The 27,677-nt window shown below is 36.1% G+C and overlaps 1 protein-coding gene across 1 annotated transcript in view; it reads right to left on the bottom strand.

Annotated features, from left to right (window-relative positions):
- Nucleotides 1-27,461, bottom strand: part of SLC26A7 (solute carrier family 26 member 7) — a 59,525-nt gene extending 32,064 nt beyond the window's left edge. Inside the window, exons 1-4 of the mRNA XM_088534124.1 lie at nt 27,145-27,461; nt 12,631-12,741; nt 9,318-9,490; nt 4,926-5,090 (exon numbers count right to left, since the gene is read on the bottom strand). Of these exons, the coding sequence (XP_088390250.1) occupies nt 4,926-5,090; nt 9,318-9,490; nt 12,631-12,741; nt 27,145-27,334 (639 nt within the window). The 5' untranslated portion in view covers nt 27,335-27,461. The remainder of the gene's footprint in view (nt 1-4,925; nt 5,091-9,317; nt 9,491-12,630; nt 12,742-27,144) is intronic.
- Between the last annotated feature and the right edge of the window lie 216 nt (nt 27,462-27,677).

The following is a 27,677-nucleotide window of genomic DNA, read 5'->3' as shown; positions in this document are numbered from 1 at the left end:
AGGTGTTTTCTGTAACAAAATCTTGTATCACTAAAAATGATGCTTCTCATTTTATCAAAATTTAGATTAATAAATTTTTACAGCAGAGAATTGTTTTCAGATAAACTTATAACAACAACAAGGCTGACAATCTGAAGCCTAAATATGGATATTTATATTAGACAGGAGAAAGTACTAGAACAATTGCCCTAGCTAATAACCCTGAACTATCAGAAGGTTGATCAACATGACAATAAAATATTTTTCCCACTGTTGGGATTCTGTCATTTCTTGAAGAAATTATACTCGTTTTATAGAATGAGTAAATAACCAAATATTTCCTGGCTTTTCCTGAGGAATAAAAAAATTCTTTTCCTGAGCAATAAAAAATCTACAAAAACTGCTTCAGAAAAAGATGAGAAATAAAATTTTCCTCGTAAAGTACAATAAAAAATGTAATCCAGTCTTTTGATACTTAGTTTTAAACTTCAGATTAAGAACATGCCAAAACCAGCACAAATGTTTCTTGGAATCTGGAAAAATATTTTCAAATCAACCTTTTTTATTAGATTATTATTACATTATTATCTGTTCTTTGTAAATAATATGACGTCTATATGTCACAAATCTAAAGAAGAAATCTGAAGATAGTAATCAAACTACAGTTTTTAACCACGTATTAGCCTACTAATCAGAGTATGTGGATTGCATCCAGAGTGGCTTGGGACTGTTCTCTATAATCACAATTTTCCAAGAACATATTTTCGAGAGAGAACAGCGCTCGTCTTAGTGCCGAGCAGAAGCTGTGATTAATTAGAACAGAAGAAGGCAATCTGGAAAAGTATATTGCAGACTGCCCACAACCTCACCAATGGCTAAGATAGATAGATTTAAGATTACAAGAGAAGAGAAGAATTCTATTTATTCCTAAACATGGAAATCAGAAAGCTATCGGCTTTCTGAAATGACTGGTGTCCACTGAAGTGACAGCATGAGCAATTCCAATCTATAATATTGAATTTAATTTTTCATGGACAAGTTAAGATTTAAGCTTGAGATAACCAATGTAATGTTAATGAAGAATTACTAAGAAGTAGGTATAAATTTTAGAAATTCTATCTTTCTTTACAGATTGAGTAAAAAGAAGCAACTGTTTCTTCCATTTAATTTTTAAAATAAAATTTTTAATTCCTTTTTTTAAAAAAAAATCTTCTAGATTTTTGTAGCAGGTCTATCAGACTTTGTAACAGGCACTTTTATAAAAACAGCTTATTGTTTTCTTTTGTGTTTCTGTTCAAATCACACTGAATAATATGTACACTGCATAAGAAAATAAGCAAAAAAGAATCGCCCCATCCTCAAAGGGCTACACTTTTAAAGAAAATTCTGGAAATGTCAGTGTTCTCTGTGCACTGAAACAAAACCGGCAGTAGTACATAAATATTCGATCATTTACAACATCAGACTAAACAGCTTCTGTTGACTGTTCTGCTCCAAGATAGTCATTCTCTGAAAACCTAAAAACATCAATTTCATAATATGATTGGCAAAGCTCAATGTGCAGTTAACAAATGCTCTAACTATCTGTATATTATGAAGTTTACATGTCATATTGTTGATTCAATTACTATAATCATCAAAGGTGAAAATGCAAATACTAAATATAAGCACTCCAAATTCAGGAATGTAATATCACTGATCTGGAATGTTTGAATGGGTATTTTTTAAATGGATGTTCACAAATGTTTTCTTCACAAACATCGTTATGAATTCAATATTTTTAGATATTCAAGTTCATCCTTAGATGATAAACATGTAATAATTTATAAATTATGTAGCAGAGATGAGGCTGATACTGTAGCATACAAATAGTAGTTTTGCATGTCGTTACACAGTTATGAGAACTAAAAGATATGATGAGGAAGACATTAGTTGAGCTGTTTTCCTCCCTCTTTATATATACATTTATTGCTAGTTTTGCACAAAGATTTTTGATGAAAATGATGTGGTAAAATTTGAGGAGTCAGCAAAATTTCAATGGTCTTGATATAAATTTGCAAATATGTGGGAAAAGTAATTTTCAAACTTGGCTCACACATATATATAGATACTGAATGTCACTGAATTTTTACCTCAGGAAATTACTGGCCTTGAGTTCCACTATATTTTCACATACTTTCTCAGGGTGTTAATGCACAATGTAGTGGTTTATATTCTACTCTGATTCATTAATGAAATGCTCTGAGTTCTTTTTGAAAATATATACATGAAAACCCAGAAAATTACTTCCAAAAGGAGCATAAATTTTAAAGATTTTAAAGCAAACAGAGCAAGAAATAAAAGCAACAAATTAATTAAAACATCTGGATGCAACAGTTAAAATTTAAGAGCAGATGACCTTCTTACATTTTGAAAAGAGTTTCTTTCTGATTTAAGCTTATCCAGCAAAGCACAGGCCACCACTATGGACTGTGTAGGGAACGTGAAGATTTTTTCAGCAGACTTGCAACACAGCCACAAAAATTTTGCAACAAATCTGCAGCACAGCCACAAGGGTCACTTTCTTCTGTGGAGTAGATGTGCTAAATTGCTGGGGTTCATTCTGTAGTACTGGATTTTCTCAGAAACTTGTGGAGGAATAAATATGTCTAAACATGGACAAAAGGCAAATGCATATTATCTGTCTTCAGATATTAAGGAAGCCATGATGGCAGGTTTCTCTAAGCTGGCCCTTGTAAAAATTAGACTTTGTATGTATTCTTCCCTATTTCTCTTCTTCACCTTTCATATACATCCTCCTGTTTGCCTTGACGTTCCTCTTCATAAAATCTCAGTTGAAGCTGCAATGTGCAGTGTTACAAGCTGCACATAAGGAAAATTAAACTAAATAAATTACAAAAACTGTGTTTAAACAGAAAAATCCCATAGACTCAGTGTCACTGTGATAGATTTGTTCTCCCCATATAAAGCTCCTTTTTACATATTTAGTTGTGATCTCATTTGCTATAAAAACTAGGCTTCATTGGCTTACTTGACTTTCGACTGTCTTATCACTTTATTAACATCTTGCTTTGTAGACTCAGGGATGCCTGAGGCAAAAAAAAAAATAGGTTTTGTGATTTGGAGGTGGTTGGGAGTGGAGAAATATATATATATATAAAAGCAAAAATACCACTCCTTGGTTCATGAAGTTGCAGTAAAGAACACATTGAAGGAGATAATGCCAAAATTGCATTTTACTCTGTAGTTGCATGTGAACAATTATAGAATCATAGAATCATTATAGTTGGAAAAGACCTCCGAGATCATCAAGTCCAAACATAAGCTCTTCAACACCATGCCTGCTAAACCATGTCTCTAAGTGCCTCATCTACACTTTTATGGAACACTGCCAGCAATGGTGAATAACCTCCATCTGATTGGTATAGTTAAGATGTAAAACTATCACCACAGAAACAGTGTTTGTAAAAATCACTATCTGGTCCTTCAGACTGAGATGACTTAGATGATACAATTTTCCCTTCTAAATCCAGAGAATTTTTATTTATTATTCTTTAAAGTTATACAGGAGGGATGGGCATGGGGATTTCTTTTAATTTGTTTTTGCGCTTGTCTATAGAGGAATTCAGAACCTTAAATAAAATTGAGAAGATTTGTCTTTGGAATCTATCCAAAAGGATTTGATTTCAAAAATGAAGCGCAGGGCAAAGTCTTGTTTCACCCATAAAAAATACAAGAGATGTGGGAATATATTTTCTTCAAAGGATTTCAATGACCTCATGCATGACATCGTCAGCACACCAACATGGAAATGTTTCCCTGTATCGCTGCTGTTCTTTACTTTTGGTCATAATGTATGTTTTGATTAAGTCTTGGCTGCCGTACTTAAAACTAAGTCATCTCTACAAGACGACAATATTCTTTAAGTATAGTCTCCATGGAAACAACATGAAGAAAAGGCTGGTCATATTTTATATCAAGATATATTTATGAACAGGTTTTTAAAGCTTAACAGATATTTTAATATAAGATGAATCATTTCTAATAGTCTCGATGGTGATTGAACTGCTTTTTAAAATTACTATGACATTTTTAGTTATGCACTCACAGCATACTGTTTTTATTACATGCCCTAATTCTCATTAATATATTAGTCCAGTAAAAATCTTACCAATCAAATCTCCATAAAAGGCATTATATAATCTATAAAATACTATAAAGAACATTCTAAAAAGTAATGTCTTCTTTTCACAGAGTTCATGTTAACAAATTTCCAAAAATAATGGGAAAGAATAGAGTAATGCAACAAAATATGGTGCATATTTTTAAATAAAGGTGTTCTAACTCAGTGACTAACAAGATGAGACCTCACTTTATCTTGTATCCCAACTCATTAATTGCTATCAGTTGAATGTAAATATCATCTTAGAAAGTCGATGTAATTTTATTATAAGGAAAATGTTCATTTAACAGATACTATTATAGTACTGCTAATGCTTCTGTTAAAAGATTATACCCACAACAGCTAAACTATTTTGCTAGAGAGTTTGCTAGAGAGAATTATCTTAGAGAATCTGTTCTGACTAATATATGTTTTAGGTAATAAGATTAACACTTTTGCCTTTAACTATCTCAGTCAACAATATTTGCTTTCCAAAGGCAGCAAATATGATACTGTAGGAAAGGCTGCATACATTTTACAAAAGTAACACAAAGCTGCACACCTGCTGTGTTTCTGGCAATGTTTCATGTCATAAATTAATAAGCAACTCATCTAAGATATGGATGTTGCAGGGGAGGTCCACAAACCATAGGTTGTATTCCTTTTACCACAGTGATGGTCAAAACATCAAGGAAATATGATTAGAATAACATTTGTAATATATCTTTTGCAAAAGAGCATAATGTTAGATAGTGAAATGACCCATCCCTTCTGCTAAACTCACATGAAAGAATCCCAGTGGTCCAGAGATGTATGGCATTTTCATTCCCAGCAGATACTTCACTTGTGAAGTCACAACATGTGTCGCTGCTCCAGTTGTCATTGCACTTATCACTGGCTCTGTTAACAAGAAGGTGGCACTGCCTAAGTGCAGCAGAAACATTGCTACCTAAAAAAAAAAAAAAATACCAATATCAGCAATCACAACGAAGTGCAGCACCCTGATGGTAGGGCAGTGAGATAGAACCTTCTTAATGAACTGCAAGATAAATCAGCATCATCTCTAAAACACAGAAGTCTGCTGAAGAATGAATAAAATGAACTCACTGAAGTCTTGTAGGTTTTCCTCTGTTATCTTGTTCATCTCACTGATTTCGCAGATTCAAGTTTTGCTAGTGATCAAAGCAGACTCATATGCAATGCTTGTTGTTTTCTCCCACTCAAATACATGAGCACAATAAACAGTAATTGAGAAATACTTGAAATAACTTAGAATATCTTCATACAATCAGAAAATTTTAAATAGAAAGGCAAATTCAATATCCAATTTTATAAGTACAATCCTATATTCTAACTGGATTTTACCTCTGGAAAAAGGAGTGGACTTTGGCCCAGGTATGGTCAACCTTGAAGATAATTTCACCTTTGTTACAGATTTACAGAAGTTATTTCAGCTTATAAGCATATAATGCATATAATTTTGTCCGCTGATCCCAAGCTGCAATTACTTTTTCCTCTGGAGAATGAGATTTGACAACTCTTCTTATTTCTTTGAACAAGGCTGTTACATACCTCCAGGTGCTACTGTGGCTTGCTATGACCCCTCAGAAGTTACTCAAATTGTATCCCACAACAATGAGTCCTGGAGACTCATTAGGTAAGAAGGGGTTTCTTCCTTTTATAATCTTTTGTATTTGCTACTCTTTTGCCTGAAAAGTTACGTGCTTGTGGCTGAGAGTTGTTTAATGTTTTTCTATGAGGACTATTTTGTTTACCATATTAAATATCATCCTTTATCAATGTATTAGTCTTCTTTGTTGTGCTTTATTTTCAAGACAAAGAGATATTTTTCAAATTGTATCGTTCTTTAGATCTGAATGCCATTTTTTTGCCATAAATCTCACCTATAAGCAGTGAGCTGCAGCTATAATAGCACAGAAGAAACAAAAATACCAGATTGAATAGCTTTTAATTTATCAGATAAATCTTTAGTGAGCCATTACCTATTCTGTTTGAGAGATCAAAGCTGAATTTTTTTTATTCAGTATTTTTGCTAATAGCATGCAAACTTCTCAGGATTACAGCCAGAACATTGATTGCTATTCACGACTGGACCTCAATAATGATAATTACTGTTATACCCATAGTGAGTAGTAATGCAGTTTGTCAGGCCTAGAACTGATAATTTCCAACTTAAGATAATTTTTTATCTGTTTGTTCTAATAGTGTGCCTATTTATGTATTTGAAACATTGTTCACACTAGTAAGATTCAATAAGAAATAAATTCTCTCTTCACTAGTAAGTTTTTTCCTCTAAGATCAGCTTGTATTCTTTAGATAAGGAATTTCTAAATATATATTTTCCGGAGAATGGAATGGGTTTTATATGGCAATAAACCACAGTGACAATTCTGTGAAGTACATAGTAAAACAGAGAAATATTAGTTAAAATTAGCATTTCAGAGAAAACTATTGCGGTTCACCATAAGAAATGGTGCCATGACTCACAAAATTTCTTGGTGTTGGAAATAATTTAACATCACCCTCTCATTTACTTTACACTGAGATTTTTTTACTTTAAATCGTCAGCATTTTGGAGATAAGTGACCCTCCTTTTCAAGTATTAAATAAAAGGTCACAGTTTTAAAAAAAAATCTTGTGTATTGTTTGCTCAGACAGGGGTTACATTTCATACATCAAAACTAGGATTTCAGATGTACTGTTCATGTAGCCACTCAATTAAGCAACAAGCAGAAGCTAATGCTGGTCTCCCCATACAGCCTTTTAATGAAGACAAAAACTCCAGATTTTACAGAAGCAAAGGCAAGCACATAAATTCTACTTTTTATTTACATTGTAGTTAAATAAACTAAATGCATATCCCTATGTCTTCCACGGTGAAGATCTGAGAAGGAAGGCACCAGGATAGAAAATAATTGGGAAGGATGTGCTTCTCAGCGTGAGTAGGCAGGGGATGTTCCTGCTGTCCTTGTGGTGTTAGTAACATACAGAAATAGCCAGATGAACAGGGGGAAGAAAGTTCTTCTGAAACAAGTTCCTTGAATCTAGCTGTGTGTGACTTCTTGACAGATACATGCAATATGATTAGCATTTACACAGTTCTAGATCAACTCTTAAGTTACCACTCTATCTTGAGGACTGGGCCACCGCTTGGTAACTACTGCTTTTTGGATAAACCTTGTCTAAGACTAAGATCTGACAGCACCAAATTGCATCACATTACACCATGTCATCAAATCTTTCACTCTCTAAGCAATAATCAAAATGTAAAAGTATGTTCAATACTCTTAGAGAAAATTTCAATTATTTACTATATCTTCTCTGTGGTCCTAATGCTCCTTTTTGTGGGTTTCTAATCTTATTTTCTGATATACTATATGATTTTTCTTCCTTCAAGTCACTCTTCTGCAATATGGGAAATAGTTATTTTAATTCAGCCTCCGCATTCTAGGCAAATGCTCTAACCATTAGACTCGTATAAAGCACTAGTGGCAACACTACAAGCACAGGTTGTTTCAGTATGATTCCACTGAAAGTGCCATTACTCAAGTGGGAGAGGAGCCCAGGTCCTATTGCATATGCTTGGTATAGTTCCCTCTCAGCCCTACTTTGAAGACTCGGGTGGAGGGTTTCCTAGTTCTCCTCATTTTAGTCAAGTTTAGATGTGACATAGGCTGAGATAACTCAGTTGGAGCAGCTTGGGGCTTATAAAAAAGCACAGCTTCTCAAAATGAAAAAGAGATCTAGAGGACTTAGAAACCTCAAGAGATTCTCCAGCAGCTATGCAAAACTTTTCTGCATCAAATTTTGAAGTTAGACCAAACGCAGGCTCAAGCTTCCCACTTCAGGCATTTTGTTCTTCAGCACATAGATTTATTTCATGTAAGGCTCTGAACCCAACACTCCCGTGTGAAGACCTCTGTATACACTCAATCACATGGTTATAAGCAGAGAGTCCAGTGTCACTCTGCACATGAGGCAGTGTGATGGTCTGGGGCCCCTGCAGAGGCCAGGCCTAATCAGCATTGGGTCTTTTTTATGCTGTCTTTGGGGCTTCCCTCACACTCATGTATAATCCTGTGACCAACAAAAGAATCAAGCAACCAAACAAGCAAACAAATCATGCATAAATAACCACGCTTCTTGATTTTTCCTGTCCAGCATAAGCATATGCTGCAGTTCCTGATGAGTGTGCCAGCCACTGAAGATTGTCTTATTTCTTCTTCTACACAGAATCATAGAATCATAGAATGTTTAAGGTTGGAAGGGACCTCTAGAGGTCATCTAGTCCAACCCCCTGCACATGCAGGGTCACCTAGAGCACGGGGCACAGGACTGCATCCAAGAGAGTCCATCCAATCCTCTCCAGAGAAGGACACTCCACAACCTCTCTGGCCAGCCTGTTCCAGTGCTCTGTCACCCTCACATGGCAGAGAGATCCAAAGCACTAAGCACAGAGGAGATATATAAATTCCTTTCAGGAGGTGAGGTATCTGGTCTGAACGCTGCAGTGTTTCTTCCATTTGTGGATCTAGGTCTTAATATTTACAAAGAAAGATGGAAGCCTTCTTTGAAGAGTGAAGCAACTGGCAATAGATAAAGGGACTCAGTGTTTGTGGTCAGAAGAGGAAAAGAGAAAAAATTTAAAAGACCTCTGATCATTTGAATAAACTGTAGAGAATCATTTGAAGACATCTGTTTTACTAATTTATTTTTCTTTAATGATGGGTGTGTGAACTCTAAAGAGAATTTAAAGACATTTTCCCTACTGTTTTTAATTATTGAATGTTGTATGCTATTTCTCTTCAAGCCAAGAGCAATAGAAAACCTCAGAAATATGTCAGTGCTCACCAGAGAACTGATTCATGCTTTGTTTCTGAAGGAAAAGAAAATGGAGAACGAACAGCAACCGAATATTAGAGCTGACTGAATGTGGTTTTACTTCATATTGCAAAACTCTAGGATCATGTATACAGGCAATAACTACATCTCCACTACACAGCATTAAATACTCAAAACATTAATTTCATCACTCATAAGCATCTGACCAGATCCCTAGCCAGTTTTACTCACAGAAGTGAATAGACAGACATCACAGCTATCGCAAATGACATTTATACATCAGTGACAAACAGATTATGTGTTCACTACCTACCTGAATGAGTCCTCCTAAAAATGAAACTGCTGCAGCAACTCCGATCCTCTGCATTTCAAACTCTGAGAGGCCCAAGGCTCCTGAATTATTGTTTGTAGTGAAATTAGCATTGATTGAAGGAACAAGACGTTCAACTGCATTGGCAGATATCAAAGAAGTTAAAGCAAAAGTTCCTATAGAAAAAAAAAATGCCAGATTAGTTGCCAATAGTTCTATGTGTGTACTAATCACTTATGGTGTCTTTTTCAAAAGTTGGTTATCATGAGTGAAAGCGTCTTTTTGTGTATTCACTAAAAGTCTCTAAATCTACATGCTAAAAACAATTTTATAGTCTTTTCTTCTTGCCTAACACATTTTTTTACACATAAATCTCTTTAGTACATGACACAAAAGCAACCTGCACGCTAACAAATGGAAGCAGGTTTGAGAAACAGTTACTTGCTGAAATTAAGTCTAAAGCAAGAGTAGAGACAGAGAGATAAGGATGATAATTCAGTATTAAAAAGCACAGACACATTACAAAAAGCTCTAAGATTATAAGAAATGCACTCCTATGTCAGTCCATCTGGCACAATACTCTGCCTCCAGCTGCAGCAATCAGAGGTGTTACTTAGGGAAAGCACACAGCCTGGCCCCTTTCTGTGTCCCTTCCCCTCATAATCCCCCAGCATCCACAACTAATGTATTAGGAATGTTAATGTGTACACCCTTATCCAGATCTTTCAGAATTTGTTTATGGGTTAGTATTCGTGACTTTGTCTAAGCCCCTTTTTGAATCTGTGTGTATTTTCTGCCCACACAATGTACTCTGGCATCAAGACCCATGTCACACACTGTCATCTGTACTATCTTCCTCACTCTGTACTTTCTTTTAAAGTGATCTATTACCCCTTTCACTGAGCATACCTAATTTCTAGTGTTCCAGGTTCTGCTGAAGCCACATCTATTTTCTGCTCAACCATGTGAAGAATCTATCCTCCCAGCTAAAGAATCTTACACTTTTTATAAGACTTTTTATGAGTTTCTCTTTATAAGACAAGTGCTCCACCTTCTAACCATTTTAGTGGCCCTTCTTTTTGCCATCTCCAATTCCACACAACCCTCTTGAGATGCAGAGACCAGAACTGTGCACAGTATTCATGATGCAGTTCCACCAAGATGCCACACACTGCCAAAGTGACATTCTTTATCTTATTCTTGATAACCTGCCTTCCTTTTTAAAGGTTTCTCTTTCTTACATCAGCTCAGTATGTTCCATTACTCATTACAGCATCAAGTGACTGACAGCATCCACAGATCCTCTCAGATATCAAAAAACATAAATATTTTCTGTGCATTCAGGGAAAAAAAAAAAAAAAAAAAAACAGATTTCATCTTTCCCCTTGCCCAAGACCATTTACAGTTGGTCAGCAGTTCAGCAGTTTTAGGTAAATCAGATGAATACTGGACTGTCTGGCATAAGAATTATGAATTACCAAACACAGCATTAACAGCTTTTCCTCTAAAATACGAACAAAAGTCACAGAATTTTTTCTAGTTCGCTATGCTCATGTCTCACAACACAAGGATACTGGCATAAATCAGCTCTGGTTTGTCAGACATTGCACAGGAGTTAGGCTATGCATATAGGGCAGATAGATTGACGAATACATATTTCTAGGAGGTCAAAGTAGACAATATTTTCTCATCCAGGCCCTGCCCCACAGATTCACAGAACAATTGAAGATGGAAGAGATGTTTAGAAACCATCTAGCACCACCCTCCTGCTCAAGAAGGATCACCTAGAACTCCTCAAGCATGTCTGAGCTGGGAGGAATATGGGATGCTACAAGGCAGGTCAGGTAACATGGAGCATATGTTACATGTCCAGGACTGTGTCTAGGCATATATTCAGCTGGATGGCTATGAGGGTTATATCATTTCTGGGCTACCACCTTCTCAAACTTCTCTATATTGAACTTGGCAGAGTTACTGGAGACATGGATCTTGTGATGCCTGGAAAACTCAGACTTATACAACACAAGGCCTCCATCATGCTTTCTGCTCTTCCTTTTGGTGCAGAGGGACATGACTGACTTCTCAATGTGAACTCATGCCACCATGTTCTGAGGCTGCCCACAAGCCCCCTGCATCCTGTATGCAGCCTCTCATTATCAGCACAAGACAGTATCTTGTTGATGGGCACAACACAAAAGCACCGGAGGTACCTATAGTCAACGCCATCTTTTCACCATTCTGTATCTTCTACTTGTTAGTACAGATACAGGAAGCTTTCCAGTGTTTCAGAGAAGAGCTTGTATTAATTAACATCATGGAGTCAAAAAATAAGAATTTATCCACTTTTTTTCTTATTGTGGATCAGGCCTGAGGTTCAGATGGTGAGACACAAATTTATGAACTCTGGAAAACATCCTGGCTTCTTAATAGACTGCGTGAAGTGGCTCCCATTAGGTTTTTAACAACGTCATTAAGTATGCATTTTAATGCTTTAATATATATTTAAACGCAAAAAAAATACTTAAAGGGTTTGGCTAGTTTCTTACTGAACATATTTGCTAATGTACACACTTGAGCAATTTGAATCAGCATCATTCATTTTGTACGTGATTTCCCAGAATCGCCTTTCCTCAAGAGTTCTGCTTCTTTTCCAAAGGAAACATGCATTCCCTCTGCTTAAACCTTCTGATGATTAGAGAAACCATGTCCTTTTACTCAGTCCTACTGTACTTCACTACTGGGCCTATCAAACTTCAGAGGTCACCACGGGCTCCCTTCTGCCCAGCAAAGAATCTATGTTTCAGTCTCATGAATTTTATTTCCGGTTGCTTGGGGGGCTCTAGCAGATAATAGGCATAGAAAGTTCTCTTTTTTTTTCTTTTTTCTTTTTGGTGAGAAATGCTGGGTTCATGTTTTGGCCAACTGACTAATTGACTAATGTATGTTTTATATGTTTTAAGAAACATTTTGAGTCTTTTTCATTCCTATTTGCAAATACTTTTTGGCTGAATCCTTTGTTAAAAGTCTTAGCCTGCGGCATATGTGTGGAGTTAAACTACAAAACCCTTAATAAACTACATTTACAAAGGAACTGTCAATGCAATTCTAAATTACAGTAGCAGGAGTAACTCCAATATCCTTAATGATGTTCTTTAAAGTATTTTTCTTAAATTGGAAAAAAAAAAGTGTAAGAAGTACAAAAAACATATAGTTCTGTTTAGTCTTAGATAATTTTCCATCACACAGTTTAAAACATGAAAGAGTTTTGCCTTCCAATTCCCTATTTCTGGAAATGTTTTAGTAAATAGAGACTTACCTGTCGCAACATGGTGTCCCATTCCAAATATGGCATAAATAATGACAGGAAAGAAAGAGCCATATAAACCAAAAACTGGATGGACTGAAGACAGAAGAGCAAAGGCCAAACCTATAGAAAAGTAAGTGGAATTAGTTCCTTGCATGAAGACTAAAATATAACTGCCCTACATTCAATTTTTGTTTATGAGAAAATGTCTTTTAAAATGGTAAAAATATATATTTTAATATATATTTATATATGCATATGTGTTTAAAAATCTAGAACATAAGCACACTACTACACAGTGAAGGCCAAGAAAATCTGTGGAAGGTTTCCATATGTTGTTTATCACCAAAATCTTCACATTTCTCAGCTATACTCCTAAATACATGGTCTTGGTCGCCTGCAAAAATGAATAGATAGCAGGCAAAATTGATAACAACAGCTACCATGTTTTTTCCACCAATGCTTCCAAACTTTTTTAATGGACAAGCTTCAGTGGAAATGTCAGCAAAATTCCAAACCTCACTGACAGACACTGGTTTAATAGTATTAGTAATTAATGAAACAAGTTATAGAATTTTGCTTCTGCCAGAGATCAGATTCTAGGAGATGAGATGGCTATTTCTTATGATCAGTTAAAAACTATATTTTTAGTTTGAATTGAACCCCTTCAGTCTGCTTTCCTCTGATTTTTTAAACAAACAAGTCCAGAGTTTTTTGTATTCGTATGCCTGGGTCTTTTTATTCATGCAGCTATTAATCTCTTTTTCATTATGTAAAACTATGGATCCAGAAATAGAGAAAGCATTTGAATTTCATATTGGGATTAGAAATGCACTGAACTGCATTGAATGCACTGAAATGTAGGATTTAACTTTGCAGGATTACTAATTAACCTTAGTTGCATAGCTATAGATAGAGAGCAGTGTCCTCATTTCTATTAGAAAGTCTCAGAGTACTCCAAAAAATCACCTTTTAAAAGAGACATTCCTGCAAAGGAACACCTTTGGTCACTTTTGATACCCAAGTTAGGAAACAAGCCTGCATTGACGTCTTGGAAGAGTCAAAACCGAACACTTGTTGATACAGATTTTTGGAGAGCTTTAAATGTACTTACTTCCCCAGAGACCGACCAGAGGTGTCTGGCTAGCAACTAATTGCATGTTAATCAAGTGAATTGTAAAAAAACTCATGACCAAACTGCATTGTATTTAGTGCTAGCTGTAAGAAGACCTAGGAATATCTTGGCTCATTGCAGTAAGTGATATATATACCTTTTTTTTTTTTTTTTTTTTTTTTTTGCAAGGAGGAAATTGGTGGTATCAGGCACTAGACAGCAGGATCATTGTCAACTTCCTGAGCTGCTGGTTGCTATAATATAAAGAAGAGAACAAAAACATCCCACAGGCTCCCCTGAAGAAGAAGGGGAATGTTCTCCTTTGTTTGGAGAACAAATTTCACCTCTAGGCTTTTTTTCTCATTACTTAAAAATTACATTAGAGCTCATAGGAAGAAGAAAAGAGATAAAACTAGGATGCTGAAAAAAAAAGAAAAGAAAAAAATCTACTTTGTTCACAAACGGAAGGAAAGTATCAGCAATTTCTATCTATCTTTGGAAAAAGTTGTCTGGATTGAATAACCTTTAACTGTAAGAAGTAATAAAAACCTTTCACTTACACCATAGAATAATATAGAAGACTAATATGAGAGAGAGAGAAAGAGAGGAAGAAGAAAAGGGGAATGAGATTTTTAAGGCCTGCTGAGCACTGGAAGGTTCTTTTATTGTTAACTATTACCACTCTTAGCAATAAAACCACAAACAAACAAAAGCTTTATAATTAGCTGCCTATCAGCCTGTCACCCACAGACATGAGATGTTCCATCCTTGCAGAAAAGGATTAACACAAAGCTATGTCATTTTCCTCTCCAAAAACGAAAGGAACGAGCAAAACCAGTACAGCCACATTTTAACTATAACAATATGATTGAAATAGAGGGAACTCTTTGTGTAGAGCAGCCTAAGGGAAATGCACTAGATTCATTAGTGAATGCTGAGCCATGTATATATTTTACAAGTAGTGTTGGAAAGATGACTATAAATTTTGGCTAAAATGATCTGCACAGTTCCGTAAGTTTAAGATTTTGTCATTAAACTGAATGAATTCTCTAACATTAAAAAAGAAAAAAAACTGCAAGTATAGAAGATTTTCATTTGAAACCAAAGCAGAATACACGTAGTAGGTGAAATTCCTATTTATTCACTACAGAACTGAAATGCAATACTTATAGAACTCAACTCAACTACTACTATTTTTTTTTAGGGTTTGGAGTGCTCCATCACTTATTACAAGGAAGACATGAAAACTCTCTCTACATCAGAAAAATCAACAGTTTTGAAAGATATTTCATAGAATAGAATCATAGAATCATAGAATGCTTAGGGTTGGAAGGGACCTCTAGAGATCATCTAGTCCAATCCCCCTGCACATGCAGGGACACCCAGAGCACGTGGCACAGGACTGCATCCAAGCGGGTTTTGAAGATCTCCAGAGAAGGAGACTCCACAACCTCTATGGGCAGCCTGTTCCAGTGCTCTGTCACCCTCACTGTTAAGAAATTTTTCCTTAAGTTCTTATGGAATTTTTGGTGTTTCAGTTTCCGGCCATTTCCTCTAGTCCTATCAGTGACCACCACTGAAAAGAGACCATCACCGTCCTCTGCACTCACTCCCTTGAGGTATTTATAGACACTGATTAGATCCCCTCTCAGCCTTCTCTTCTCCAGGCTGAACAGGCCCAGCTCCCTCAGCCTCTCCTCATAGGGCAGATGTTCCAGGCCCCTGATCATCCTTGTGGCCCTGCGCTGGACTCTCTCCAGAAGCTCCACATCCCTCTTGTACTGTGGAGCCCAGAACTGGACACAATACTCCAGATGCGGCCTCGCCAGGGCTGAGTAGAGGGGCAGGATCACCTCCCTCGACCTGCTGGAGACGCTCTTCTTAATGCACCCCAGGATCCCATTGGCCTTCTTGGCCACGAGGGCACACTGCTGCCTCATGGTCAACTTGTCGTCCACTATGACACCCAGGTCTTTCTCTGCAGAGCTGCTCTCCAGAAGGTCGGTCCCCAGCCTGTACTGGTGTCTGGGGTTATTCCTTCCCAGGTGCAGGGCCTTGCACTTGGCCTTGTTGAATTGCATGAGGTTTTTCACCGCCCAGTTGTCGAGTCTGTCCAGGTCCCTCTGGATGGCAGCGCAGCCCTCTGGGGTATCGGCTACTCCTCCCAGTTTCGTGTCATCAGCAAACTTGCTGAGGGAGCACTCTGTGCCTTCATCCAGGTCATTGATGAATAAATTGAACAGGACTGGACCAAGGACTGACCCCTGGGGGACCCCGCTAGCTACAGGCCTCCAACTAGACTCTGCACCGCTGATCACCACTCTCTGGGCCCTGCCATCCAGCCAGTTCCTAATCCATCTCACTGTGCACTCATCTATCCCACACTTGAGGAGCTTGCCCAGGAGGATGTTGTGAGGGACAGTGTCAAAACATCAAGTACATTTTGCTGAAATCAGATTATATAGATTCATATAGATTAAGTTTTCAATTAAATCATGCTAATTTGGAATCTTAAAGTTTCCTTAGAACTTCTACACAATTCATTTTTGATAGATCTTCAACTTAAGTAAGTGACTTAGTTACTCAGTGCAAGAGGAGCTTAGTTTATAAGCTCTACAGAACAAAACTGGAGGGTGCAGTAATGTATCCCAGGCTAAGCTAAAATATTTCCAGACGAGGGACCACCAGCTCCTTTACTATTCAAAACTTCCAATTAATACAGAATTAAGAACAGTATACATTGTTCTTTCCTCTCAGCATTTACAAGGAAAACACTGCTTCAGCTATGGCAAAATATTCTGTAACCATATGTCTGTATAAAGGTTGAATCTCACCCCTCTATATGAGTTTACTTTGTTTTTATGTTTCCTATGCCATTCTGAATCTGAAACATTTTACAATTTTTGACAGGCTGCGGTTAATCCAGCATAAACTGTACAAGTTGTGGGTAGAGGACAAGAAGCTCAGCATAGCCCTAGATCAGGCACGCTGGGTAAACAGAAATTGTGTCAACATCTCCATTTAGCTTCTTGTTCAGTGCTGAGCAGAAAGCCACCACCTGAACCTGGACTCTTCTGGCCATGAGGATGGGCTCACAGAGATCTGACATGACCTCTGTAGGATGGGGTAGAAGGAACTGCTCTGTCCAGCAAAGCCTCAGAGACCACAGAAGACATCTGCTTCATTCACTGAACTGCTGCAGAGAAATGTGCCTGGTTTACAGGCAGATAATCTAAACACAAATTTGGCCCTTGGTGGCTTACTCACACACATAGTCTTTTCATGTCCATTACATTTCTAGAAGAGGTGTTTGATTCAGCAGTTGGGATAGAACTAAAATCACCACACTGATTCTAGTCCTAGCTTTGTTTGCTGGCATTTTGTTCCTATCACTGCAGTATGTAGATGGTACATAAAAGCAGAGGGGAATGGCAAAACAGAGTTAGCAAAGACTTCATTCTTTCTGATTAGATGTATAACATTTGGAAAAGTTCAAATGCTTTATTAAGAAATAACCAGTAGTTTGTTTCAGTTTACTTCATTAGCTTTCATATTAAGCTTTGCCGCAATTCACTCTATATGCTCAAGAACTAGTCAAAAGACAAAAATTATTTTTTTAAAAAAATCACTCTAAACAGTAATAATATTTGAAGGAAATAGATAGCAAAATAAATATTCCAGAAAATATTTATTACAGCTATGGAAAATCCTTGGTGGTAGTGACATTAAGGTTTTCAAATAAGAAAATAAATTCCATCAAAAGAAATGCAAACAAAGAATGAATAATGTGCTTAAATACCATGTGTTGATATTGTCGTGCTTTGTTTTAACTAACTCCTTTTGATAAGATAACATTGTATGACACAGTTTCATTGAAAACCATGTACTCTGGCTAGCACCAGATGCACAGCAATGACTTGGCATGCCGCACTGAGCAAGCAGGAGACCGGTGGCACCACTGCAGGTAGGAGACAAATGCAGATAACTGCTAAGTAACGTGCTTGACACAAGTAGAAACAAGGCCATGTCCTACCACAGGAAAAAGGTCTCTCAGTATGCCAGAATGAGACACCAAACTTGGTTTCTGCTAATCATACTAGGGACAAAATTATAGTTAGCAAAACTTAGGTTCTGCTAATTATACTAGGGACCAAACTTAGTTTCTGCTAATTATACCAGGGACAAAATACAATCATGGAGATAAAAAATAATTTCCAAAGAGAGCGCTATAGAGTATTGGAATATAGATGGCTAGTTAATAACTTAAAAATCCAGAAATAAAATGCTGATACATATGTATGATCAGAGGAAAACTATACCATACTTTTTGGAAATATGATATGCTAACAAGAAATTTTAGTTAAGGAGGAGGAAATTGATAAGTCTATAACTAAATAGAGGAATTTATGTCATTACCTTTTTGCAGTGAAAACAAGAAAATTTGATAGCTTTTCATGTATTTTCATATATTGAAACAATTTTCTCAGGAATTTGAGCTATATGAAGATGATCTCCCTATTATTTTTAATGGGATGATGGTCAACTCATAGTTTTCGGGAACTCAGATGAAAATTACTCAGAAGGCCATCTGAAGTTGGGGGAAATCTCATAATACTTCATGAAAATATTTTTTTTTCCTTTTGTTCCCTAAGCTCAGTTATAAAACAAGAAAAATATTTACTGTCAATTCATGAAGGGGACCAAGAGATGATGACTACAGACTGGATAAGGTATAATAAACATGAGCCAGACCAATGACTGAGTCTCCTACCTATCACTCTTGGAGAACCAACAAATCATACACCCAGCAATTAATATCATACACTTTAATTCCTGTCTCCAGGACTATTCTTTCCCAATGATTTTCAGAGTGCACTTTAGTTTTAATTTTGTTATGTTTAACATAGTCAAATCAAATTAAGCCTGCTTCTCCAGATGCTAACACCGGCATTGAGACAAAGTGGGGCAATTTGGAGCCTTCCAAAGAAGTAATTTTTATTGAAGTTTTTTGAAAAATATTTTAATAGTACATAGTCTAACTTTTTTTATACATAACTATAGTTTTGAAAGATTGCTTGACATTTGCCTCCAAAAACTGCAAAGATCGTTATGGATTTTCTAAACAGCGCATACACACATCTCATGCATGCAAGATCACTAGTTCCTAATAGCATCATTTGCTGCAGTTATACGTGTGGATTGTAACTTCTACTTGGTTTATCTAAAGATTGGTGTAAATAATACAACTATTCTTGGTTCTTTTGTCATTCAAAACCTGAGGCAAATGAACACCAGTGCTGAGGTGGCATCTACCTCTTCTTTGAAGCATTGCTCATTGCATCTTCTTTGTAAGAAAGTACCATTTTCCATCTGCAAACTGAGTATCTCAGCTTTGTTAGTCATTCATTCAACACCTGAAACACAGCTCTCCGAATGTGCCATCTGAGAATTATGTCCAAGGTATGTTTGACAAAATATTGTTTTACTCTGCTACTTTGCAGATTTCCAATGCTGATACTTTTATCCTGATGTTCAAAAGAAAGGATAATCAGGTATTACGACAGTAGAAACAAATTGACTGTACGATCCATATTGGAATGCTCCATGAAAGAGAGATTGACCTTTCTGTACATAAAAGCTTGGATACACACAGAAACAGTGAGGAAAGAAAATATGGTATTTTCTTTTCAGGGAGCTCATGAAAAAAAATGACCATTGACAGACAATCTGAGATTAGAGTTTTAGTGACAGTTCCAAGATGACAGTTCATCTGTAGGATGAATTTGACATGATATCTGAATACCACCAAGACATTATAAGCTATGTATAAGTTATAAGTTTATAGAGAATTCTCTATAAACTGCCATGCACTCATTAGCCATTACACCTGGAGCTTATGGGTATCTCCAAATAGGCCACTTTCCTGCATATCAGTAAGAACACACAAAGAACCAAACTCATAAGACATTTTCTGTCTAGTAGGCAACTATGAGGCAGCCTTTTAAGAAGCATCAGTGATGTGTAGAAATGATGACAAGTCATGATTGATGACAGAGTTAAACCAAGATGAATTGCACTTTATGAAACCTATGAAAAAGACATTTATTTGGCAAATTGGTGACCCAAGATCTCAACACTGACAGATTTCTCCGTCTCTCTGACCTGGAAGGTAGATTATAGGTAAAATAATTTCTTCTTCTGTACCAAAATATCTTGTATTGTGGTCTCTGTCCATGGTGCTCAGCCACCGTCCAGTCTTAGGGATCTAAGATCTGCAAAACTTATCTGCTCATGCTAACAAAAGGGTACTTTTGCATTAAGATCCGGAGGATTCATTGGTCATTTAGGAACTGAATTCACATTTCTAGTAGTCTCTCAGAAAGATCTGTATTAGCCCATGTGCAAGTTGGAAGAATTTTAATAATCATTAGAGTTCAAATTGTGCACACACAACATCACTTCCTTAATCCTCTGATGAAAAGTTGTATTAATATGAAACTTTGGCTTGAATATAGTTACTAACATGCTACATTTCATAATTGGCTTACATCATTATTCTTTGTACAGGAGAGTTAAAACAGAGTTCAGCTGGAGACTTTCTTCCACAAATCATTTATGAACTGTATGGATACTACAATGCATTCTCTAGGAGATTTTCCTGGCTCTGTTTCCAAAAGCGTTATTCAGTTTCATCTACCCATAGTGTTTCTATGCCAAATATATATTTACAAGACAGATCTACTCCTTAATAAAATTATTAATTCCAGTTAGTCTACTCAAAGCATATATAGGCTACATTTATCGTCAGAGTCAAAGAAAGAAAGAAAGAAAGAAAGAAAGAAAGAAAGAAAGAAAGAAAGAAAGAAAGAAAGAAAGAAAGAAAGAAAGAAAGAAAGAAAGAAAGAAAGAAAGAAAGAAAGAAAGAAAGAAAGAAAGAAAAGAAAGAAAAGAAATAGACAATCAACACCCTTGAAAAGATACAGCTGCCTTTCTTCCATAACAAGATTTAATAATAAAAAAAAGTTTTGACATGATGCCTTCCAAAACACAGGCACCAATTCTAGAATGCATGAAGCCAGTATAGACCATTTTTTCAACGGCAAGGTCTCCAGTCAGTGTTAGGGAGTTATTTCTTCAGCAGTAAATCCAGCTCAAGACTAAATTAACTTTAATTAAAACATTACATAAAACACATCAATCTTGTTGAATAAAAGAAGTTGGCATGAGTAACAATACTGATTTCATAACATGCCATCTTTTACTTTTACTTTTAGAGAAAACACATCTCAAAGGCTGCCCAACAACTCCCCAAAAAGACCCACCAAAGCCAAAGCATTTCTTGATCATGATATGTCACAAAAAAGCCAACAAATGTTACATATAAATTCTGTATAAAATACATATCTATCCATTAGCTGACTACAAAAAATATATATTTAAAAATCACAGAACATTTTCATAGTCCTCAAGTATATAAGTACCTCAAGGGAGGAAGTGAAGAGGAAGGTGCTGGTCTCTTTTCAGTGGTGGCCACCGACAGAACTAGAGGAAATGGCCACAAACTAAAGCACCAAAAGTTCCACAGGAACTTAAGGAAAAATTTTTTAACAGTGAGGGTGACAGAGCCCTGGAACAGGCTGCCCAGAGAGGTTGTGGAGTCTCCTTCTCTGGAGATCTTCAAAACCCGCTTGGACGTAGTCCTGTGCCACGTGCTCTAGGTGACCCTGTGTGTGCAGGGGGGTTGGACTAGATGATCTCTAGAGGTCTCTTCCAACCTTAAGCCTTCTATGATTCTATGATTCTATGATAGTCTCAGATCTGATTGGTTTGAATGTTCAAATCTTATATGCTTCTACATGTAAAGCTTTGGAGTGCAGGGCAGTATAGGACATGCGCAGATGTTCATTTGAAAGAAAAAAAAAACACAATATCTATGAGTCCAGACAAACACTTTTAGCAAGAGAAAGACTGAATCTGGAAATACAGGGATAATATTACATTTTAAAAGAAAATTATTTATCTTAATTAATAGAGAGAATGATCTCAATTTAAAATGTACATTTTTTTGAGCAGCAGAAGATATTACAGAGGAACATAAACTTGTGAAGGATCTTCCTTGTGTACCTAATTCTGTCCCTGCTATGAGAGGCAAGCATTTAATTTAGTACATTTATGAATGGAATTATGTGGTAAAGACAAACACTTTTCTATCCCAATATTTTAATGAAATACTTTTAGAGCTACTTCCAGTTTTAACCTTAAGCTTAGATTGACTATAAAAGCCTGAAAGAAAATCTACTAGCTGTGGCAGAGGCTCACTTCAGAACTGGCTATTCAGAATCGTTCTCTCTGATATCCTTTATTGCTGCACATGCCAGTATTATGTCATTATCACTAAAGAGAAATATACCTCTGCTGCTTGTGTTTGGTCTTCTGCAAAACAGGGTTGTAACTTAGATGCAGCACTACACACTCTATGACCAAGTCTGTGTTTCTGTGTTTCTATTTTTCCCCTCCATAAAGCGGAGAGTGGAGTAAACTTTGCTTTTACTAGACACTGTAAAGTGTTCCAAGATACCGTAATGAAAAGTACAACCTGGCAAATGACATAAGAGAAATTAAATCATACATACGTCTAAGCAGGAATTGCTCTGATCATCAAGAGCTTGCAGAAGAGGATTATAATTATCAAAAGCTCAGGCAAGGTCTTGCAAGAAGCTTGGAAGGAAGGGTTCATGTTTAGGTTATTATATTGGGAATCTCTATCTAGAAAGAGTACGGCAACCTCATGTGTTGATTCTTAACTTCAACATTAGATAATGCCCTAACCAAAGTACTCTGGTTTACACTTCAGAGGTGTTTGCATTCTCTAATTGCAAAGAGTGTCCCAAATAAGTTATATACACTAATGCACATTTTTAAAATACACATTTCTCTGGTGATGAATTTAACTGCATAACAGGATAAATTTGCATAGTCTTCTTTGGGCAAACTCAGATTTCATTTTCTTGCAGTTCATGACAGCCAAAGAAGCTTATAAATTGAAGGATTATCTACTATTTAGTTGCTGTCCATGTGGACAGTGAACATAGTTCTACCTGAAAAAGACAACTACAAAACAAAACAAAACAAAATGAAAACAGTAACCACAACAAAAACAAGAAAACAAACAAACAAACAAAAATGAGTTCTGTATAACAACTCAAAATCAAATACAAATACAATTCAAAATTAAATACTGAGATACAATATACCAATCAACATTCATTGCATAATACCAATCTTGACAGAAGGCATGAATGTGTTTGTTTGAAAAGACAAGATTGGATGAAGAAGACTAGAAAAATGGACTAGTGAGAGATGGATCTATACTTGATAATAAATAAATGATGCCAGTAAAGATAAGCTACAGAAAACATGAAGATCTGCTTGTAATCATGTTAAACATGCTGATTACCCACAATGCCACAGAACACTGCGCAGGAAACATTTCACCTAAATTTCAGTGTTTACATCATCCATGCCAACATCTGCTCTGAGACTCAGTGGAAATCAATATATAATCCATCAGTCCCGACAAAGTAGATACCTACGTTTTGTCAGGTGAACCACATAATAAATTTCATTAATTGTATCAACCAGATCCCCAGTGACTAGCAATGAATGTGAGAGTGAGTGGATTGCTGAAATTTAGTTACCTAACCTTTAGAACATTTATTTTATTAATCAATACAATTCCAGTTTTGAAAAAAAAAAAAAAAAAAAAAAAGATTGTGAACTCATGACTCACTTATATGGGTATTGTAATTGACTTTGTGTGAGGTGAAGAACACGGAATGAAACTGAAAGAAAAACCTTCATTTTGTGATGGCAGGTGGGGTATTTGAGTAGTAAAGATATGGAAAAAAAGGAATGAAGCACTAGTTAGAGAAGAGAGTGAAGAATGTATTTATTTGCTGATGGTAGAGAACTTTGTTCCAGTTTCTTAAAAAAAAAAAAAAAAGAAAGATTTTGATAAACATGGGCAAACTAGGTAGTCATTACCAAAACATGGAAGCTCAATTTTTTTAACTGTCTGTGAAAACATACAGCCAACTTCAAAACAGAATGACAAATTTCCTTTCAGATTCTAAGGTTATTTTTCAACCTTAGCCATATAGCACAGTAAGAGTGATGATTCTGTGTTTGAAAAATGGAGTGTTGAGATCTATATTATTAAATGATAGTTTTGTGAGCTGGAACTAACGAAGCCTAGTTTCTTTTATTGATTTTGTCTCATGGCTGACTGACTTTGCAGTCTGAGACTGTGTAAGCTTGAGATGAACCTTTCTAGCAAGCAGGACTTTTGTAAGGGCTTTCTTTTCCTATATAGACTGTCTAATGCCCAACAAGCTAAGCTTTATCATAGCTTTTTAGAACTCATGAGTTCTGGTTTTAACAGGCGTTTTCATACAACTTTTAGTTCTCTGTCACATTTTGTGGGAATTAACAAGAGGAATCTAAAATCAGATTAGATACTACTGATCTATGAATTCCCTCTGAATGGTCAAACATGACTTCGGCATGTCCTAAATATGCTTTTGAACATAACATCTGAAGGGCAGCTTCAAAATATTCACTTTCTGCAGAGATTATTACATAATTTCTTTTGTATTCTTTTTTTTTTTAATTGGATAATATTGTGAGGCACTAAGCATACGATAACACCTCAGGCACTAAGTCATAGGTGCTACCTTTAAGGCAAGGTAACTTTACCTTCTAAAAATCCATTTCTTCCACACATTTACTCAGAAGCAGAGACAAATATTCAGGTAGCACACACTTCTTGCACACTTTTCCTAGACTCTGTCACCTCAGGTTATAGTTTCTCTTTTATGTGTGTGGTGAGGAAAGATACTTAATCCTGAAGTAAGTGATACATGAGCTCAAGTCATTCAATTTTAAGTACATAGCTTGGGTATCTTACAGGAGTTTGAAGGCAAAAGTCTAACAAGAAAACAATATTTTTGGCACTGTGACACTGAAAATCAATGTTAAATTAATGGTAGTAGCTCTTAAAATTAAGAAAAAAAAGAAACCGTAAAGAAAGGTAGCCTTGACTTTTTAAAAAGACTTTTGTTAGAGCTAGTATTATCTGCATATATTAATTGCAGTTTTTTAGTTTGATGTGCTCTTTGTTTTTTCTTTTTATATAAAGAAGACTGCAAAAACTACTATTGAAGTACTGTTGTAGTGGCTCTCAAGAACCAATTTTCAAAAATTCTGAGCAGTTATGAACATTATCTTATTGCTTTGAGTATGGCACATGGTTTAAGAACATACATTTCCCTCTCTCCTTAATTCCCTTCTGTAACAAGGAAAGGCCAACTATATTGTCTAAAATCATGTAGGAATGGGAACCCAGATTTATTACATCAAATCAGAGCAGCTGTCCATGCTCTATGATCTGAACTTGGCAATACGAGAACAAATTTTGAAAAACACAGCTAAAGTAAAAGATTTTTCATAATTATTCTCAAGCTACTGCTTTCTTCTCTACCCTGGAGAACTGGACTTTTATCACTCAGAAAATTGATTAACACAACTGCATTTTTAGATTTTTCCACATACCTCACAGTTGTTCTACAACACCAAATGACAGAGTTGTGTGCATGTTGATTATCAGTGATTATTTGTCAGAATTTCTGCCCTTAATGGACTTCTTGCTTTATTTTGTGTTTAGAAGATCATGAATTCTTAAAATTTGTACACTTTTGTCCTTCATGCCACGTAAAAAATTAGACTTACTATTTTCTTGCATAACTCACTCTCTGAGCACATTAAAATATGTCATGGTAACTGGAAGAGTTAAAATACTATGAAAAGACCTAACGCAAGCAGTGTCTGAATAAATAAGTTCCATTCAGGTTAGAACATTACAAGCATGATAGAATATTTGGTATCTAATGATCCTCCTTTTTGATCCTCTAAAACCATTCTAAAATATTGAGAAGTGAGGTGAGATAAAGGAAAAACAGAAGGAGAGACTCATCTTAACTTATTTATTTTTAAACAGCACAAAATGAAGATAAAATTAATTTTAGAATGCATGAAAAGCTAAAAAGATCAAAAATAATATTTTCTAGCTTCAGCAGATCTTGTTAAATTCATCTGGTGTTACTTCTGGGTACAGTACTCAACCAAGAAAATGCTGGCTAAAACTGCCAGCAATGTAGAACTGCTCTTAACATTTTTGATGGATTTCAAGATGCAATTATTAGCAGCATTTTAATTACAGTTGTTGTATATGAATATACCAATGAAATTAGATACTTTGTAGTGTTATGGTATTAAGGTTCTTAAAATTAAATCATGCCAACGCAGATGTTCCTAATTACCCCAAAAGCACAAATACTTACAGAAAACGGTTGTTTCCAGCTCCAGTGCAACTCAATTAAAGGAATGCTTATAATTTAACAACATGAATGATAGCTAAGCATGGCTAATATAAGAACTTATAAAGAAATAGCACATATATATGCTCACACAAGGGAAGGAGTTACAGTACATCTGAGAAAGAGAAGAAGCCACAATTTGCCTGAGAAAAGTATAAAGTTTTGCCAAAAGAAGGTGACACTATCAAAGACATATAAAAATACAGAAAAATAACAACAACAATAAAACATTTATTTCCCAGCAGCAATCACTTTAGAAGTCCAGACTGCAGGGTTTTTTTGCTCCTGCTGCTCATGGGGTCTTATTTCTGCTTTTTCCCCTTTTTCTCTAAGGCTGCCAAATGGAATCAAACTCCACCCCTACTTTGCAATTGCTTCTTGCAAGCAGATGTGCCAGGTCATGAAGGACACTGTGGCACCAGCACCGTGGCTGCACAAGCCCCGCCTGCGGGCAGAACTTCCCTGTGCATCACAGAGATCACAGAGCGCTGCAGGTTTCCACACGGAAAAGCACAATAAATGCCACAGTTTGCTTCTATAACAGAGGAGCATTTCTTACAAAGCAATTATTTTGGAGATATATTTTGGTTTTCATGTGGAATAGGTATGGCTGGTCATTTAGTTGATCGTATATTGCATATAGCCGTACACAATATTCTTCTATTCTCTCCTATAATATATCTTTGAAAAAGTGCCAAAGGGACTAGATATGTATTACATTCCTGTACACAGAAACCAGGTATAATAGCACTATATATTTCTATGCACATTCACACATCTATTAGATATATCTAGGAATTAAGACTATAAATTGCTTTCTCATACTTTTATTTAGATTTTATCTAATAATAGATATATTTTCTGTGTTTTAACCCAAGATTTTGATAGGAAAAGAAAAAAGAAAAAAAAAAAAAGAAAGTCAGGCAGCAATTCAGCATGACCAGATTTAAAATATGAATCTCAAAATTCTGACTGTACCTTGAGACACCTGTTGAATGGCCAGCATCACCCCAGAAACTGCATCAGGAGCCAAGTTTTCCCTCCAGTTGTAGACGGGTGCCCATTCCAGAATGGGCAGCCTTCCTGCACACCACAGCTTGATATCCTCTGCGCGAACAGCCTGCAGCTTTCTCCACACTCCGCTCCGTTTCCTTTCCATCCCTGTCATTGTTCCCACCTTCAGAAGAAGTTCCTCTTTCAGAAGAAAGCACCAGTGTAGAAGCACCCTGGTCTGTGTCAGTGTCCAGTTTTCTCCTTAGACTTTAAAGTTCCAGGACTACTGAAGGAAAAAAAAAAAAAAAAAAAACAAAAGTACTTAGATTTCGGCAGCTGTTCTCTTCTACATTCAATAAAACACTTATTAACTGTTCCGCTCATATAAACAGCTCTATGAAATGCAAGAACTGTTTATAGTAAAGATAGCACTTTCTGCTCTTTTCAAAACTTTGGTCTAGTCTCATGTTCGATTGTGGTTCTTTCCAGTAACCTCCCGCCTTATATTCACTGGAACG

This window comes from Tinamus guttatus, unplaced genomic scaffold (assembly GCF_059628265.1).
Source record: "Tinamus guttatus ecotype Peru unplaced genomic scaffold, ASM5962826v1 Tinamus_guttatus_pri_ptg000542l, whole genome shotgun sequence".
Lineage (NCBI taxonomy): Eukaryota > Metazoa > Chordata > Aves > Tinamiformes > Tinamidae > Tinamus > Tinamus guttatus.
Note: the sequence above shows the minus strand (reverse complement) of the source record. Positions and strands in the feature narration are given on the sequence as shown.